The sequence below is a fragment of the Danio rerio genome, chromosome 6 (assembly GCF_052040795.2).
Source record: "Danio rerio strain M-AB ecotype USA chromosome 6, GRCz13ab, whole genome shotgun sequence".
Classification (NCBI taxonomy): Eukaryota; Metazoa; Chordata; class Actinopteri; order Cypriniformes; family Danionidae; genus Danio; species Danio rerio.
The window spans coordinates 22020367-22037405 of record NC_141026.1 but is presented as its reverse complement, the minus strand read 5'-3'; the positions used below and the strand labels follow the sequence as shown (position 1 = coordinate 22037405).

The 17039-nt window shown below is 39.4% G+C and overlaps 1 protein-coding gene and 1 long non-coding RNA gene across 3 annotated transcripts in view; one reads left to right on the top strand and one right to left on the bottom strand.

Annotated features, from left to right (window-relative positions):
- The first annotated feature begins 287 nt into the window (after positions 1 to 287).
- Positions 288 to 17039, top strand: part of LOC147836322 (uncharacterized) — a 309667-nt gene continuing 292915 nt past the window's right edge. Inside the window, exon 1 of the long non-coding RNA XR_015493608.1 lies at positions 288 to 1319. This is a non-coding gene — a long non-coding RNA (uncharacterized LOC147836322). The remainder of the gene's footprint in view (positions 1320 to 17039) is intronic.
- ube2o (ubiquitin-conjugating enzyme E2O) overlaps positions 13272 to 17039 on the bottom strand; it is a 135922-nt gene continuing 132154 nt past the window's right edge. The window contains 2 exon segments of one of the 2 annotated variants that reach the window (NM_001440840.1): positions 13272 to 16762; positions 16869 to 16926. In NM_001440840.1, coding sequence (NP_001427769.1) covers positions 16008 to 16762; positions 16869 to 16926 — 813 coding nt within the window. In that variant the 3' untranslated portion in view covers positions 13272 to 16007. 2 annotated transcript variants of the gene reach the window in all.

Here is a 17039-nt window from a genome sequence, read left to right as displayed (position 1 = left end):
TTCATCCCCCCAACTCACGCATATGGTCATTTCAATGTTTGAATGTTCTAGATTAACCAAACTGACTTTAACTATCATGTTTGATATCATTTGAAATGTCTCAGTGCGATTGGTACAATGGTCTCATTCTCTCAGAAACAGACATAATCAACACAATAAATATATAACTTCAGGCATCTTTTGAACCACTGTGAAGGGTGTGACTTTTTCATTTTGTTATACACACACACCCCCTTCCTTGAGGGAATTCTTGGATTATTTAAGGTAAGGTTTAAGAAAGACTCAGCGCGATTCTGCCTACCCAGATCAGCCCATAACATGGAGCCTAGGCTCCACGTTATGTAAAATTTACACGTTATGTAAAAGGTCAGGTATGCATCTTTTCATCTTGGATTTATCTTTGATAATTTGATGTTTTGTATTGATCATTTATGAAATGACTGATTGAATTGGCATAATACATTTACCTGACTAATAAATTGTAATGTTTGACCATATTTTGCTCACTCTGTAATTATTAATTCAAGTAGATTACGCTGTATCCTTGTTTCCGCACATCTTGCGTCAGGTCAGTAGACGGACTAAAATCCAATTGAGATGGAGCATTGGGCACACTAATTGTGTTTTAGGGATCCGACTGACTCTTGATATTGATTCATGTGTACTTAGGTGGAAAGGGCGATAACTTCCGTCTAGGTCAACAAGGTGTTGCACGACTAACCTAGATTGGGTACCTGACCTTTGTTTGAAGGTAATATTATTCTAAATTAAGTTCATATGGGAAACCATGGGCTTGGTGAAAACCAAAGTTACTATAGAGTCCAGTAGTCGGGTACATTTATATTAATGCCCTAACCTCTAATTAGAAATGATGATTGTCTTAACTCAAAGGTGTACATCTAAGCGGGACTAACCAAAGTATTTTAGAACGAGCGCGCTGGTAACGGCCATCTAAAGTATTAGTCAATTTACCTCTGTTTAATATTCAAGACTGACCGGAGTGTGACCGCGAGGGACGCCTTCGGCCGAGGCGATCTCTCTGAGCCGAATGAACGAATGTAATAGTTACTAGTGAAGACAAAAGGTTAAAACATTTATCTAAATTACATATTGATATAATCTTCTTAATGTTTTATGATTGGAGTCAGATAAAACAAGTATAAATATATTAATATTCTAAACCACCTCATATTAAAATTGGAGTCAGATATGAGCTAAGTTTAATATAAATCAACATTGTGCACTGGAAAGACTGAACATGCAGTGAACCTTCATCCACCAGTGGACACCGGCATTGGGCCAACTGGGTGGACCCTACAGTGTTTAACCTACATGTACATGTGTAGTCTAATTATTTGCCAAATTATTAAATGGTGGACTTTAACTGCAGTTTGGCTCTTTCATTCATGCCCCTTGCGACAAACGAGATATTTGATTCGAGGAACTGCTCTAAGCGTGTATTTTTCATGCAATGTTTGATACCGCACGGCGAATGAGAGAAAAAAACCCTCCGCATTTCCCGGAAACTTAGATGCACACGGCAGGTAGCGTCAGAAAGTCGGGTGTGTTATTCCGGTCACAAAATGCGGTAAAAACCCTACACGAGGTTAAAGTTTGGTTGTGGTGCGATACGAACAAATAAACAAAGAGCACTGCTCGCTCACTTACCAAATCTGTAGAGACAGGACAATCATCAGCAACTAGAGCCGCGTCTTTATGAAGAGAATACTACAAGGGAATCCGGATTTCAGCGTTTGCAGATGAGAACAGCTCTCAGGTAAACAATGTTCCTCCTTAGACACGTAAGTTATTGTTGTCGAGCATCGCGTACACTGTAATCCATACGTGAGTCTGAGCTCTCACAGGGAGAAAATGAAAACGAAACTTAACTGCAGCAAACTATAAAAGCAACACTTCACGCTTGTTTTGCCAACACAACGTGGTGTGTCTGTAGTCTAAGCACTGTGACAGTAATGAATATTAATGAAATTGCACAATAGAGCGCGCTGATTGGTTTGAACCAAGCCTTACTCATGCATTAATGCATCACACTGTAAGACGTAATAAGACACACTCTGGTACAGACTCCCAGTCTGCACGCTGGAATACAACGCTATTATGTCGTGACCGTGACGCAGCTTCAAAAATTCGTTTCAAACCGGAAGTACGAATTTGCTTGAAATAACGCAAAAACAACCAATTTACACTTTTTAGTGAAATATAGGTGTCCTAATAGTGTTTTTAGCAGTGTGGGACACATATCTGACTGTCAACAGCTCAAAAAATGTGTTTTGGTGTTTCGTGACCCTTTAACAAAAGATGATTACTGCAGTAAAATATATGTAGTCTTTTAATAAGCAAGATGTGTACAGGATAGAGTGGTTGTGAGAAGTGAATTGTTTGTTTTGAAAGTTTTGAATCGGATTTTGTCCAGTTATAAACCCGAAATACACGTGTTTGTTGTCATGTGGTGAACTCGGCCAATCGTGTAATATCGGTGTCGTCATCAAAGCTCCTGCAGTCGCTCTTCAGAAGCTGCACGGTCTGAGTCTGCCGTCTGATCTCGGAGCGCTGTCGCGGTACTTTAATGCCACATGTGACAGTCACATGGCGTCTGTGCAGCATCAATCCGGACAAGATTTCTAACCAGCATGCACCGCTTTAAGACAGATTTCAATCGATCTGCGCAGCGCTGCAAGAAGTCGAACGTACCTTGTGTGTAAGTAGAGTGCCTTCTACACTCAATCTTTCAGCAAAGATTAGATTATCAGAAACAAGTTTACCTGTACACTGAAACAACATATAATGTGATAAGTATATGCTGTTGTTTGGACAGATCTGTGAGCTTAGTCTTTTAAAAGATATCAGTGTGTCTGGCACCATGTGTGCTCATGGAACTGCCTGAAAAAGGCTTGTTTCAAGCAGAGCACTGAAGAGGCACTTTTCTCAAAAGGCTGAATAGGTTTTAAACAATGAAGTGTATTTTTTTAATTAAAGGATGGCACATTTTTAAATGACAAAAATAGTTTGAATAATCATTTAATATATCTCAAACATTGGCTCTGTGTTTAATTTTTTAGTTTAAAAGCCATAAATGAATATACTGAAACAGAGCCTCATGACACAGACTATTTAAATTTATTTTTATTAAGAATATAAAAAAACAGCACAGTGGAGGACTGTTAATTTTGCCTGTTTAAAACATGGTTTGTGTTCAAGCTTGATCACATGAGGATTTAAAATGTCGCATGATCACATTTTTTTTAATTATCCAGATGCTTTCCCCTGTCATTTTTGATATTAATGTGGCATTTTCAGTTGTCAACAAGTGTTTTTTTCACATGACACACATTCAAAGCATTTGTTTTCCTCTGTCGGCACGGTTGACATGGAATTGGCGCAGGTCTGACCTCTTATGAGCCGGTTATACAGCACATTTTCAGCTATGTTATAGCTTTTTTATTGTTATAGCTGATTATTTGAGATCATCAAGCATACTTTTAACAGTCCATGCTATTTTAAGCTTTTAATACATTTTTGCGCTGGGTACACACCGTCTTGTTCAGCACATTTTAGGTTGGTTAAATACAGTATGTTGTAGTTCCAGTGGAGCAGACAGGACGTGAGGACAATCACAATTTATTTTGGTGAGTGATTTTAAATAAACTTTAAAATTTGTTTCATTTTATTAAATCCATTGTTTGAATAGAATGAGCTGAATGAATGTTTAATGCAATTACAAGTAGATGCATTCTAACACTGAAATAGTTTCAGATGACAGGAAGGCGTGCATTGGAAATGTAAGTATTGTATTTTTAACTGTAAAAAAAGATTATAGACTGACTAATGGATAATATATGCTGGAATTATGTTGTTTTCTTGTTTGCAACAGGAATTGTTTTTGCTTTTTAAAATAATTTATTGCCTTAAGAGCACTTTAATACTTGCTTTTATATTTTATAGTCCTGCTCAACTGACAAGTGCAGATGTGCCAGTTAGCTTTAGCTGTCTGTCATGTGTCTTTGCTGAGTATTGTTCTGAGACTTATTACTTAAAACACACTATCTATTTAAAAGTAATTCATAAAGTCATGTGCTCCTAAAGAGATTATAACTTTTTAAAGCACATAAGAGTAAAATACACAAGGAGCATAGCTGTTTTGTTTTTCCCTTGTTTTATATTTCTGGTTTATTTCAACTTCAAATAATGGTGGGTAAAATCTCACAGAAAGAGCTTCCATAATGATCTTAAAGAGCCCATATTATGGGTTTTTGAAAATTCCCCTCCATGTAGTCTGTAACACAGCTCTAAGTGAAGTGAAGTATCCAGCTAAGGCTTAAATCTGTTAGTGTACAGTGTTTAAAACGGTTGATTCATCTATAAAAGAGTCGACTCATAGTGCTTCAAACGTGTCGCCTTGATACCGATTCATTAGGTGTTTCGCCATGATGTACGAACGAAACCAAGTTATTCACGTGCACGCGCAAACCTGGGAGATTTCAAACCTAAGGCCCCGCCCTCTGACGCAGAAACCCAGACACACACACACCCACAAACACACGCACACAAACATGCTGGTCAATTGAAGTCACACTGCAGATGGATACATTGAGTCTCTACCCAAAGATGAAACCTCAGCATTATAGCCAAGCAGTTGGAAACTACTGGAAACTTCTAGAAACTACATGCTACAAAGAATACTTCATCAGCGTTTGTTAAAGGAAGGATCAGTAAAGAGTAACTTACTGATGGACGTCAGGATGGATTTTTCTTCCTCCATTTCTCAAGTGTAAGTATGTGCGATTAAAGTTGCCTCGTTGACTCTAGCTTGCAAATGTATTTAGTTGTGATGTCTTACTTGTAACCGCGTGTACTGTATCAGGTTAACTGGCTATATTCTCTTATCGCGTGCAAAGTCACGTTAAAAACGCGACGCTTGCTGCTTTGTTAACGGAGCTCCGTGGACGAGTAGTGTGTGTGTCTGTGTGTGCGCGCTGTCATCCGAAGGTGTGTGTGTTTTTGTGTGTGTGCGCGCACGTTGTCGTCCGGAGCAGGGTTAAGTGCGTGTGTGTGAGTGTGCAATATGTGTGTGTGTGTGTCTGTGAAAAGAGCAGAGTGAGAAGCTAGGAGATCTCCTCAACTGTTTTTGGAGTTTTTGCTCAATAAAATAGTTAGTCGTCTGTATTTTCAAGTTCATAGTCTGTATTTACATTGACCCACTGGCAGCTAAAATCCACGCCTACACTATCGAGCGTGTATGAACTGTGATTACTTTTATATTGCTGATTAGCTGTTTGGCATTTCACTCTCTGACTGAAGGCAGTCGACCAATCGCAACAGACTGTCAACGGTCCAATCAGCGCAGATTAGCTTCGCGCTAAGGATGGGTTTGGGAACAAATGAATCACTGGACGATTCATACAGGAGTCACTGGGATAATTAGGTAAAAATAAATGCAGATTATAAGACCATGAAAGTGTTTTTTGACCTTGCATGCATATTAAACTGTTGTTGGAGACCCTTACAACCAAGATATGACCCTATTTCATGTATAATATGGGCTCTTTAAAATTACTCTCCAGATTTGATGAGCGTCTTTAGGAAAAGGAACCATGTTGCTGGTCAGCTTTTAGCTTAGCTCTTACGTCAGACAAAGGTGTTTTTTTTGTCTACATGAGTCTACCCGTTGCCCATTTTCATCTCTTTTATTCCGGCATATTTATAGTTGTTTAAATAGTATCATCATATTTGCTTTTTTTTTCTTTCTTCAAAAGGATGTCTTTCATGAGGATCCATACTACTGAGATTCCATAGGAATCATCTGCATTAAAGAAAAAAGTCCACATCTTAACCCATCCAGAGTGTTCATCATCTTTCATCATTTATACACACCTGCCTCATGTATCCCCTGCTCTTAAAATAGACAAAGGGTCATCTTGCTGTCACTGTAAAGATCAGCTTAAAGTTACAGATCTTTATATTAATTTTAAATATTATTTATTGTGCATGGTATTGTGAAAAAAGGCCCAACATTACAGGTTGTTCAGTACATATACGTTTATTTACAATATTAAACATTCATTCTGTGAAGTTACATGAACACATTTTCACTTGAATGTAAACACAGTATACATTGACCTCTACAATATAGCCCTATGTGTTTAAAAGGATAGTTCACACAAAAATGGAAATTGTCATCTATTTTGAAAAAAACTATACATTACTTAAAAATGTGAAGGGAACTATTTTTCTCTTTTAAATTAAACTCAACTAATGCAGTTTTAGGCCGTACTCACACTAGGTACAGTTGCCTCGAACCGGGCCAAAGCACGCTTGTCCCCCCTCCCGTCTCCCCCGACGGCCCGCGCTCACACCATATCGGGCCTCGGCACGCTTACGTCATCGCTGCTGCGCTGTTCAGAAGCGCTCTCTATGGCAAGCCTTTTTAGCATTTAAGTCTTTGTTCTGACTCCATAAATATATTCAGAGATATCTCTAATTATATTTTGACTAGTCATAATTATAATTCGACTAGTCAGAATAACAATTAGAGATATCTGCAATTGCAATTGTACTAGTACGAAATCAGATTGGAGATATCTGCAAATATATTATGACTAGTCATATTCCTCCATTGACTTCCATTGAAAAATATTTGCAGATATCTCTAAATGAGTTCTGACTAGTCACAATTGTAATTAGAGATATCTCTAACTGAGTTTTTACTAGTCATACATTTGGAGATGTCTTTAATTCGTAATATTTAGAGATATTTACAAATATATTTGAAGATATCTCTAATTAATTTACTAACAGTCGAATTACAGTTGTAGATATCTTGAATTGGATTTTTGACAAGTCAAAACTCAGTTAGAGATATCTGCAAATATTTTTCAATGGAAGTCAATGGAGGAATATGACTAGTCATAATATATTTGCAGATATCTCCAATCTGATTTCGTACTAGTACAATTGTAATTGCAGATATCTCTAATTGTCATTCTGACAAGTCGAATTATAATAATGACTTGTCAAAATATATAATTATATCTCTATATATATTTATCGATAGTCAGAACAAGGTTTAAATGTTAAAACGGCTTGCCATACGCTCTCACCCAGTAGCACAGTGGAGATTTCTCTAGTTATATCCTTTAAGTCGTTTGATGCAGTGACATGCAGTCAGATATTTTACCGAACAGATCCGTCACTTTTGGCGCTCATAAACAATCATTAAGCTCTCGTGCTGCAGGAATGAGGAGGTCTGCTGAAGGCGCGCAGCTGGCGTGCTGTGAGGAGTTTGCGTCTTTAATAAACTACGGCAGTTTGCGATCACTGAACAGTAAGAATGATTAATAAATCCATATCAAACAGTCCCTTAAAAGTCACATCTCGCTTTCGGGCTTTGGCGCGTTTCGCGCTCACACACAAGCGTACCGCGCCAAAGCCCAAGTGATCCGCGCTCAGGCACACCTCTTCCAACCGGGCCAGGGCCGGCCAAGTGAACCGTGCTTAAGCCCGATTCAGCGCACTCACACTTCTCAAACGATCCGGGAAACGGGCCTGGGCACGGTACGGATGGCATAGTGTGAGTAGGCCCTTAGAGTCTGGCTGCAGATGAGCTGAGGCCTCAGTGTCACATGACCTGTATCCAGCAGAGGCCCTTTTGTTCTTTTGTTTGAAGGTGAGAAGATGCTGGTGTGTGTCAGTGGAGGGCCTTCTACACTCTATCTTTCAGCAAAGATTAGATGATCAGAAACAAGTTTACCTGTACACTGAAACAACATATAATGTGATAAATATATGCTGTTGTTTGGACAGATCTGTGAGCTTAGGCTTTTAAAAGATATCAGTGTGTCTGGCACCATGTGTGCTCATGGAACTGCCTGAAAAAAGGCTTGTTCCCAGCAGAGCACTGAAGAGGCACTTATCCAAAAAGGCTGCATAGGTTTTATACAATGAAGTGTATTTTTTTAATTAAAGGATGGCACATTTTTAAATGACACAAAATAGTTTGAATAATTATTTAATATATCTCAAACATTGGCTCTGTGTTTAATTATTTGTTTAGTTTAACAGCCATAAATTAATATACTGAAACAAAGCTTGATGACACAGACGATTTAAATTTATTTTTATTAAGAATATAAAATAACAGCACAGTGGAGGACTGTTAATTTTGCTATTAAGCTATTGTCTGCCCACACCCATCCCCTTTTACCTATTTAACTTGTGTGTCAGTGCGCCATCCAGTGGAAATCCATATGTTTGCAGTCTTACTAATTTTAAAAAGGTAAATGTTTTTTATTTAATGTAATAAGTAGGTGAATGAGTAAGATACAATCAAATATATCATATCATTTAAAAGTACAAATTTCCAGCTTTCCTACAAGTCCACATATGTTACTGTACCTTACTGTATACACATTTGGTGAATAAATTTTTTTTGTGCACGTGCTGAGAGTGCATGTTTGATGGTATTAAATTATAACAAAATATTTAAGCTATTTTTAAATAACTAACATCATTTAAAATGAAACACTTACTGTAAGCTTTCAGAAGTAGAAATAATGGTAAAAAGTTGTGGGTTGTCTGCATCTCACTGAGTGATTTGGCATCATATAATCTGAAAATGAAAAAATAAACATTATTTGTTGGGCATATGAAATAAAATTGGGCAAATTCATGTTTTTTTTGTGCATGTGCAAAAAGTAAACACATCTCATGGTATTTATTTTTAATTAAATATTTAAGCTATTTTTAAGTAATCAATATAATTTAAAAAGAAACACTTACTGTTAGCTTTTCAAAGAGCTCATAAAAAAGTCAGCGAAGCACTATTGTTGAAGTCACTTTCCCAAATCCAACATCCATTTGCCATTGTCAGAAGTAGAAATAATGGATAAAAGGATAGTCTTATTAAAGTTTTAAGGCAAATAAAAATAAAATAATAATGTTTATTTACACATTTGCCTAAATACTACCAACCCCCTTTACCTGTTTAACTTGTGTGTCAGTGCGCTATCCAGTGGAAATCCATATGTTTGCAGTCTGACTAATTTTAAAAAGTTAAATGTTTTTTATTTAATGTAATAAGTAGGTGAACTAGTAAGATACAATCAAATATATCATTTAAAAGTACAAATTTCCAGCTTTCCAACAAGTCCACATATGTTACTGTACCTTACTGTATACACATTTGGTGAATTAGTTTTTTTTTTTTTGTGCATGTGCAAAAAGTAAACACATCTCATGCTATTTATTTTTAATTAAATATTTAAGCTATTTTTAAGTAACTAACATAAAAATGTCAGCGCACCAGTATTGTTGAAGTAACCTGAATTCAACTAATCCCAAATCCAACATCCGTTTGCCATCGTCAGAAGTAGAAATAATAGATAAAATGATAGTCTTATTAAAGTTTTAAAGCAAATAAAAACAAAATAATAACGTTTATTTTACATATTTGGCTAAATACTTATAGGAAAAAAAAAAAAGATAAATTGCATTGACTTATTGGAAAGAAGAACATGTGTGCTTTCAGCTGACATGAGCTGATATTGATTGTAGTTTGAGAATACCCTTAATAATGAGGAATCCAGGCATGCACATTTGTAAAATTTACAAATTGTGTGTTTTTCTCACCCCTTTCTGCTCCTTTAAAGGCCTTTTCAACCCATGGGTTAACCCAGACGATGCGAAGCAGTGAAATGCGCAACTCGCAGTGCCAATACTGGACAGTCGCGCATCTGAGGAATTCAAATGTACAGATTTTCAAAAATGTTCAAATTTTGTGTTTTTCTCACCCCTTTCTGCTCCTTTGAAGGCCTTTTCAACCCATGGGTTAACCCAGAAGATGCGAAGCAGTGAGATGTGCAACTTGCAGTGCCAAAACTGGACAGTCGTGCATCTGAGGAATTCAAATGTACAGATTTTCAAAAAATTTTCAAATGTTGTGTTTTTCTCACCCCTTTCTGCTCCTTTGAAGGCGTTTTCAACCCATGGGTTAACCCACGGGCACCAGGGGGTGCAAAACAGGGGCGGACTGGCCATCTGGCAATTTTTTTAATTTTAAATGTATTGTTTTTACATGCAGGCAGCTTTTATCAATTGCAAGATGTGAATATTAGGATGATGATAATAGTAATAATAATAATAAATGTTAAGCATTGGCCCAATCGACAATGGCCGGCTGGTTTCAAGATGGGCCGACCCAATTAGAGGTTACACGGACGTAATCAAAATCTCGCAGGAATGTCAAACAAACAACAAGCTAATTGTCAGAGATGGACTGTAAAAAAGGAAAGGCATGCCAAAAAGCTCATAGAAAGCATAAAATTGCTCTAAAATCAGACACTGCCAAATGCATAAAATTAACTGAAATAGTCTCGAAAGGGGGCAGTGCAGTGGGTAGCACTGATGCCTCACAGCAAGAAGGTTTATGGTTCAACCCTCGGCTGGGTCAGTTGGTGTTTCAGTGTGGAGTTTGCATGTTCGTGTGGGTTTCCTCCTGGTTTCCCCCACAAGTCCAAACACATGTGCTATAGGTGAATTGGGTTGGCCTAATTGTCCGTAGTGCATGTATGAGAATGTGTGTGTATAAGGGTTTCCCAGTGATGGGTTGCAGCTTGGAGGGCATCCACTACGTAAAATATATGCTGGGTTAGTTGGCGGTTCATTCCGCTGTGGCCATCCCAAATTAATAAAGGGACTAAGCCGAAAAGAAAATGAATGAATGAAATGACTGTATGTATATTTGTTATAAACGGGTTGTTTTTGTTCCAGTCACATACATTAAAAGTTTAAATATCTATTACATATGGTACTGCTTATATTATTTCACCATCTGTACACCAATATAAGTACTAAATGTGCGTGTCCGTGGGTGGGGCCGTGTCAGTGTGGTAATGAGGGCTGGTGTGGCTACAGTGCCAGTGCTGATTTTTAGTCCCAGTCCGCCCATGGTGCAAAGCAGTGAGAAGAGCAACTCGCGGTATCAGAAACATACATTTTTCGTGCAAAGTCACGCATCTGAGGGACCCAAGCTTGCGCGTATGAAAAATAATAAAAAATTTCGCACTCTTTACCAGATTGCACCCTAGTCAGGTTAACCCATGGGCTAAGGGGGCCATAAGGAAACAGTGAAGGAATTGCGACGGGGCTGGACGCAGCTCGGGGCGTGAGCCTATGGTCATAAGGATGTCATAACCATGTCATTTATGAAAATTTGCATATTCCTCACTTTCATGTGCGGGCCAGGTGACCCATGGGCCACCCAATAAGAAGAAAATGTGAAAAGCATGCAGAGGATGAAGGAAGTTGTAGGAAACAAAGCCTCATGACCAAAAACAAACATTTGGAAATTTTGGGCCTTCTGCGCTAAGCCCCTCCCTTTAGTCACCAGCCACCCCCATGCAAAAGGGTCAAAAATGTGAAAAAGCGTAAATTTGCAACTAAGGTGACGTGGGCACGCATCTGAGATGTCAAAGTGACGAAACGGAATGTCTCAACGCGCGTGCGAGGCCGGGGCATATCCGCCGGGCAGCGAGAGAAGTTTCCGGGCGACCCATGTGTTAAAAAAATTTTAAAGTGACAAAAGTGTCAAAAATGTCATGCAGTGTCGAGCATTACCACTAGCAGAGTGGGGTATGAGCAAAAAAGGGGCAAAAAACACACCACGGGCATGCCCAGGGGGCGATTTACCCATCGGCGACAGGCCAGTCGCTGATGGGCGACTCGAGTCGCCGATGGGTTATAGACCGGTTATAGACCGGCCGTGCGAGCTTTTTTGTACGACCTGCTACAACCATATCGATATGCACCAAGCATCGAACGGGGGTCTAGACAGCCCATAACCCCGGCACCACTGACCCTGGCACATTTCACCTCGCCGGAGACCACTAGCTCCCCCCTAACCAACCACCCTCACTCCCCCCGGGAGCAGGGTAGGGGGGGTCAGCTGGGAGCCAGCGAGGATGAACCCGGGGGGTGGGCGGCGTTGCGGACGGACGGGATCGGCAGCACTGGGGCAAACGCTCACACTCGGGGAGGAGAATTGAAGCCTACACCAGCTCGTTCCCTACGCTGTCCCTCGGGGCTCGATTCACCACACCGGGGGACTCTACTGAACCCACCGAGCATCCCCAGCCCTCACAGGGCGAGGGGCGTGGGGTGGGGGCACGGGCCGAGTATCAGCGGGGGGGAAACGGAGTCCAGGGGGGCGGGCTGAGCAGCAGACAAGCTCTAGATCAAAGCCAGATGGGCAATCTGCGTCCTCACCCACGGATCGAGGCGAGAAAGGGGGCGTTGTGTCCGGAGGGACACCCCCCACATCTCCCTGAAAGAATGCCCTGGACAGGGAGGAAACTACCACACCCATAGAGGCTGACCCATTGGAGCTATGGGGGCCGGGATGGGGGCCTAACCCCTGGGGCGTCACACTAGCTCCTATCGGTCAGTATCGGACGAGTCCAACAGCAAGACTGTCAGAAACTAAGTGCAGGATTTATCGCGTTTACCAAAAATACGACGGCAGGTCAGAGAATTTTGGCGTCGGGCTAATACCTCTAGGCACGGGTCGTCCCGACAGGTAGGCTGGGAAGGGTCTCCCGTCGGGCATGGCTTGGTGGGCTTGGGCCTGGGTCTGAACAACGCCCCAGTGAGCGCCCGGCCACACATATTCCTGTTGGACCTTTCTCGCTCCAGATGCGTAAACGGTGCCGCTGGTGAACCACTGCTGGAGCCACTGACCTTCCAAGGCCTTATGTCACACACTCTCTGCCCGAGGACCCCCACTCTCTCCGGCCAGCCAAGCTCCACGCTGGCCTGGGCTGGGCTGGAGCCACTGACCTGCAGGGCCTTGTGTCACAAATTGTTGGTGACACAAATTGTATAAAAGTTAACAACAACAATCTATCTATACAGTACATAGATTTTGGGCAGCATGGTGGCACAGTGGGTAGCACAATCAACTCCCAGCAAGAAGGTCGCTGGTTCGAGCCACTCTAAGTGCTCTGGTTTCCCCCATAAGTCCAAAACGTGGTATAGGTGAATTGGCTAAGCTTAATTGACCATATGTGTGTATGAATGAGTGATGAATGTTTTCCAGTAATAGGGTTACAGCTGGAAGGGGATCTGCTACGTAAAATATGCTGGATAAGTTGGCGGTTCATTTCGCTGTGGCAACCCAGATTAATAAAACGAGCCGAAAAGACAGTGAATGAATGAATAAATTACATATATTTCTATAACAAAAATATCCATACAGAGGATTAAGGTTAAAAATCACATTTATTATTAACCAATACAGGAAACTGTTGAATCTTTTTACATTGTACAATCAATAATTATGTAGCCATTAAGGCTCAAAAAGTAACATTACATGCTTTGGCTGTTAACTCTCCTCATAATAGTTTGAATAAATTCAGAGTATTGTACACACACACACTAAGAAAATAGTTCATAGTCTTTTTATGTCTGACTCCCTTGACACATTGCTTCACTTTTCAATATTGAAAAGCAGTAAATGTACAACTAGAAAAGAAAAAGACTAATTCAGATTTTTTTTAATGTTTTTTTCTCTGCAAATATCAAATGCAATGCAATCTATAAACTCAAAGTAACTGAAATCAAGAACTGTATTTTTTTGGTAAATGAAAACAGTCTGATGATGATTCTTGTGTATTGCAAAAATAAAAAAATAAAAAATAATACAAATCATAAATCGAAACATAAGTGTCTGCAGGCTGTGATTTAACACAGCCAACATGATGTTGATGCAAAAAAGGGAAGATCTGTTATTAATTACAAAAGTACTGTCTGCTGCCTTCAAGTTGTATGGAGAAGCACAGAACCAGGATTGACACGAGTTTTCTAAATCACAGCATCTAAACCTCTTGAAGATGTACATGGTTAGGGGTGTGGTGTTGGCCAGTGGGTGGAACTATATAAATTATTTCACTATCAACATTTGCTGAAATAATTTGACTTTCTGAATTTATGCCTCTCAATTGTAACTAGCGTGACTGATTTGGCAACAGAAAAAAAATGTTAAATATAATGCTGTAAAAAAGGTCATTTGAGGTCAAGCCTGAAATCATATTCTGAAGTTTAAAATAAAGGCAACAATGCTAAAGAAATGAATGGATGGGAACAATGAAACTATATTCAAACCAGAAATCAATAAGCAAAAACACTCTAATGTATGAAATCTATCTAAATATTTTTTCAAGTTATTTGTTAGCTATCTAAATGTCTGAAAGAACATTCAAACAAACATCAGTGTAGTTTTCTAAAATAGAAGACTAATGCAGAAAAAACTGTGCAATGTTCAAAGTAGTGGGATTACAGCTAACAGTTACTGCTGAACAAGCACTGATTCGTCTTCCTTATTATGCATTTGCCAGATATTACCCAAAATTTGTTGGTGAGACACAGTTAGTGCTAAAATTATGCAATGTGAACTCATTCAATAAAACTGGATTTATTTTGTATGTTGGGGGTAAAAGTAAAAAACGATGCATCACTGTTCTTTCTAACAATTCTGTATTTGATCTGAATTGATTCTCAAAAGTTTAGAATAAGTTCTGTATTCAAATTATGCTGACTTTTTTTTCTTCTTCCAGAAAATAAGTCACTTCATTGGACAGATTACATATAGATGAGGCAAAGCACGGCACAGTGCTTCTTGTCCAGTCTGACCAACTAGAATCACTAAAGACGGGGCGCAGGGTGGAATTATTGTAATGCATGGACATTGCCTACAACAGAATCATGTCACATTACAGAAGAAAGAATGAGGATTCATTCATTCACATTCTTTTTGGCTTAATCCCTTTATTAACTGGGGTAGCCACCGTGGAATGTACCACTAACTTATCCAGCATGTTTAACGCAGCGGATGCCCTTCCAGCTGCAACTTATCACTGGAAAACACCCATATAGGGTTTATTTAATTTACCTATACCACATCTTTGGACTGTAGGGGTAATCGGAGCACCCGGAGGATACCCACGTGAACACTGTGAGAAGATGCAAACTCACAGAAATGCCAACTGACCCAGCTGAGGCTCAAACCAGCGACCTTCTTACTGTGAGGTGACAACGCTACCCACTGTGAAATTGCCTATGAGAATGAGGATGTTAAATCCAGTTTTAAATGTCAGAAGTGACACATTGAAACACAACTGTTTTTTTTTTTTTTTTTTTAAATGTAAACATTTGTCACTTTTATATGATTTCATTGTAAATAAACAACTGGATTAATTAAGGTTTGTTAGTACTGATGACTATGCAGGCAGTTTGGACAAATTTTGTATGGACAGATATTTTGTTTGGTTTTGGCAAGTCACATTTAAAAGAATTAGGATACAAGATCAGATGAAAAGCAATGCAATCTATATATCAGAAATGCCTATGGATATGGACCAAAGAGGAAGTCATGCAAATACAGATATTTGATAAACCAAATACTACAATCACACATCTGATGAGAAACTTTATGGAAACAATAACAATTACATATTATTATTATTTTTTACTGCAAGCAAACTTTAACTTATGCAAGCCAGTATAAGGTGGGAGTCAATTGGGGCTCCCAAAAACAAGAAAAAAGGTCTGTCCACCCCAAAGTATCAAAGAACAATGCCTAAGACTGACATATCCAATGGCACAATAAATCAGTTCCTTCTGGCACAGGTTATACCAAATAATCTTTTTAACACATAAAGAGCCCAGGCATTTCTAAATGACTAATCTATGTGCATTTCATCTGTACTTCCCTGAGAGAGCAGTGCGATGGCAGCATTGTTGTCAGTAAAGATAATAATTTTAAAGACTATGTACAGAACAAAAACTGAAGCAACTAAAGATTCAGTACAAAAATTAATAAAGGTTGCTGGGAGAATAGGTGGGCTGATAAGGAGATAAATGTTCCTACAGTGGGTTAAGGTGGGAAAGCGCTGCAAACTGATTGATTAACGAGGGAGAAAAAAAATTCTGGAGGGAAATTATTTGTTTTCTGGGTGTTCAGGAACACCAGCAGCTGTGAGAGTAGCTCGATAATGCTGCAGAACTACACACATGCTCTTTACAAAACCTTTGGAAAGAGGGAAGAGGGGGAATCCAATATCAGGATAACCACTCCGCTCTGGAAGGAAACTACGATAACTCTTTCTCCTTTTCTTTGGTCTCACAGCTGGTTGAGACTCCTGACATGATTTTACACTTTGTTGAGATCCCAAAAAATTTGACATTACTTCAGGAACTTCTGGTATTTCTGATCCTGCACCACCCACCAATGAACTATCACACTCAGAGTTCTGGCTCAAATCTTTTTCAGTTAAACCAGTAGGTCCACTGGTTGCCATTGTAGAGAGACTGAGTCCCGAATCCTCAAAATCTTCTTCGACTTGTATGTCCTGCTTGCTAGAACTGCAGTGGTAAAGAACTGAGGGGATCTCTTCTAGAGGTTCTGCATAGAGGCTTCCAACACCACATCGTGGAGCATGATCTGTGATTGCCCCATCTAACTCTAGCCAGGACTCCAGCCGATGGACCAGCCGCCAACCACTGCAGGCAAAGTGTTCATAGACTTCCTGCTGAAAGACCTCTACAGGCTGCTGAAGAAGCTGAGTCATTGACTGTACCAGCTTAATGAGTGCCATCTCGTTGTAACAGCGACTATTTTCATAACCTTCCTGAAGTCCCCGGTCACTGTCAAAGCCAGCCTCATTGTAATATGGCTCATTGACCAGAATCAGACCTAAAGGTGTAGAAACAATAACAGAACCATAAAAACAAGATCCACTGTGCAGCACTACAATAAATTAATACAATCAACAACATAACTGGAGTGCACTTTTTTTTACCTTGTATAGAGATAAGCACTTGAAGTAAACTTGATTTGCTTGTCCATCTTTCAGTGCCCTGTAAAAAGATACAAAATCATATATTAAGACTTACCATTATTCAAACAACACAATGGAGAACATCAAGCAACATTCTATTTTAGGACAAAAGTAAAGCAACAACTAAATGGG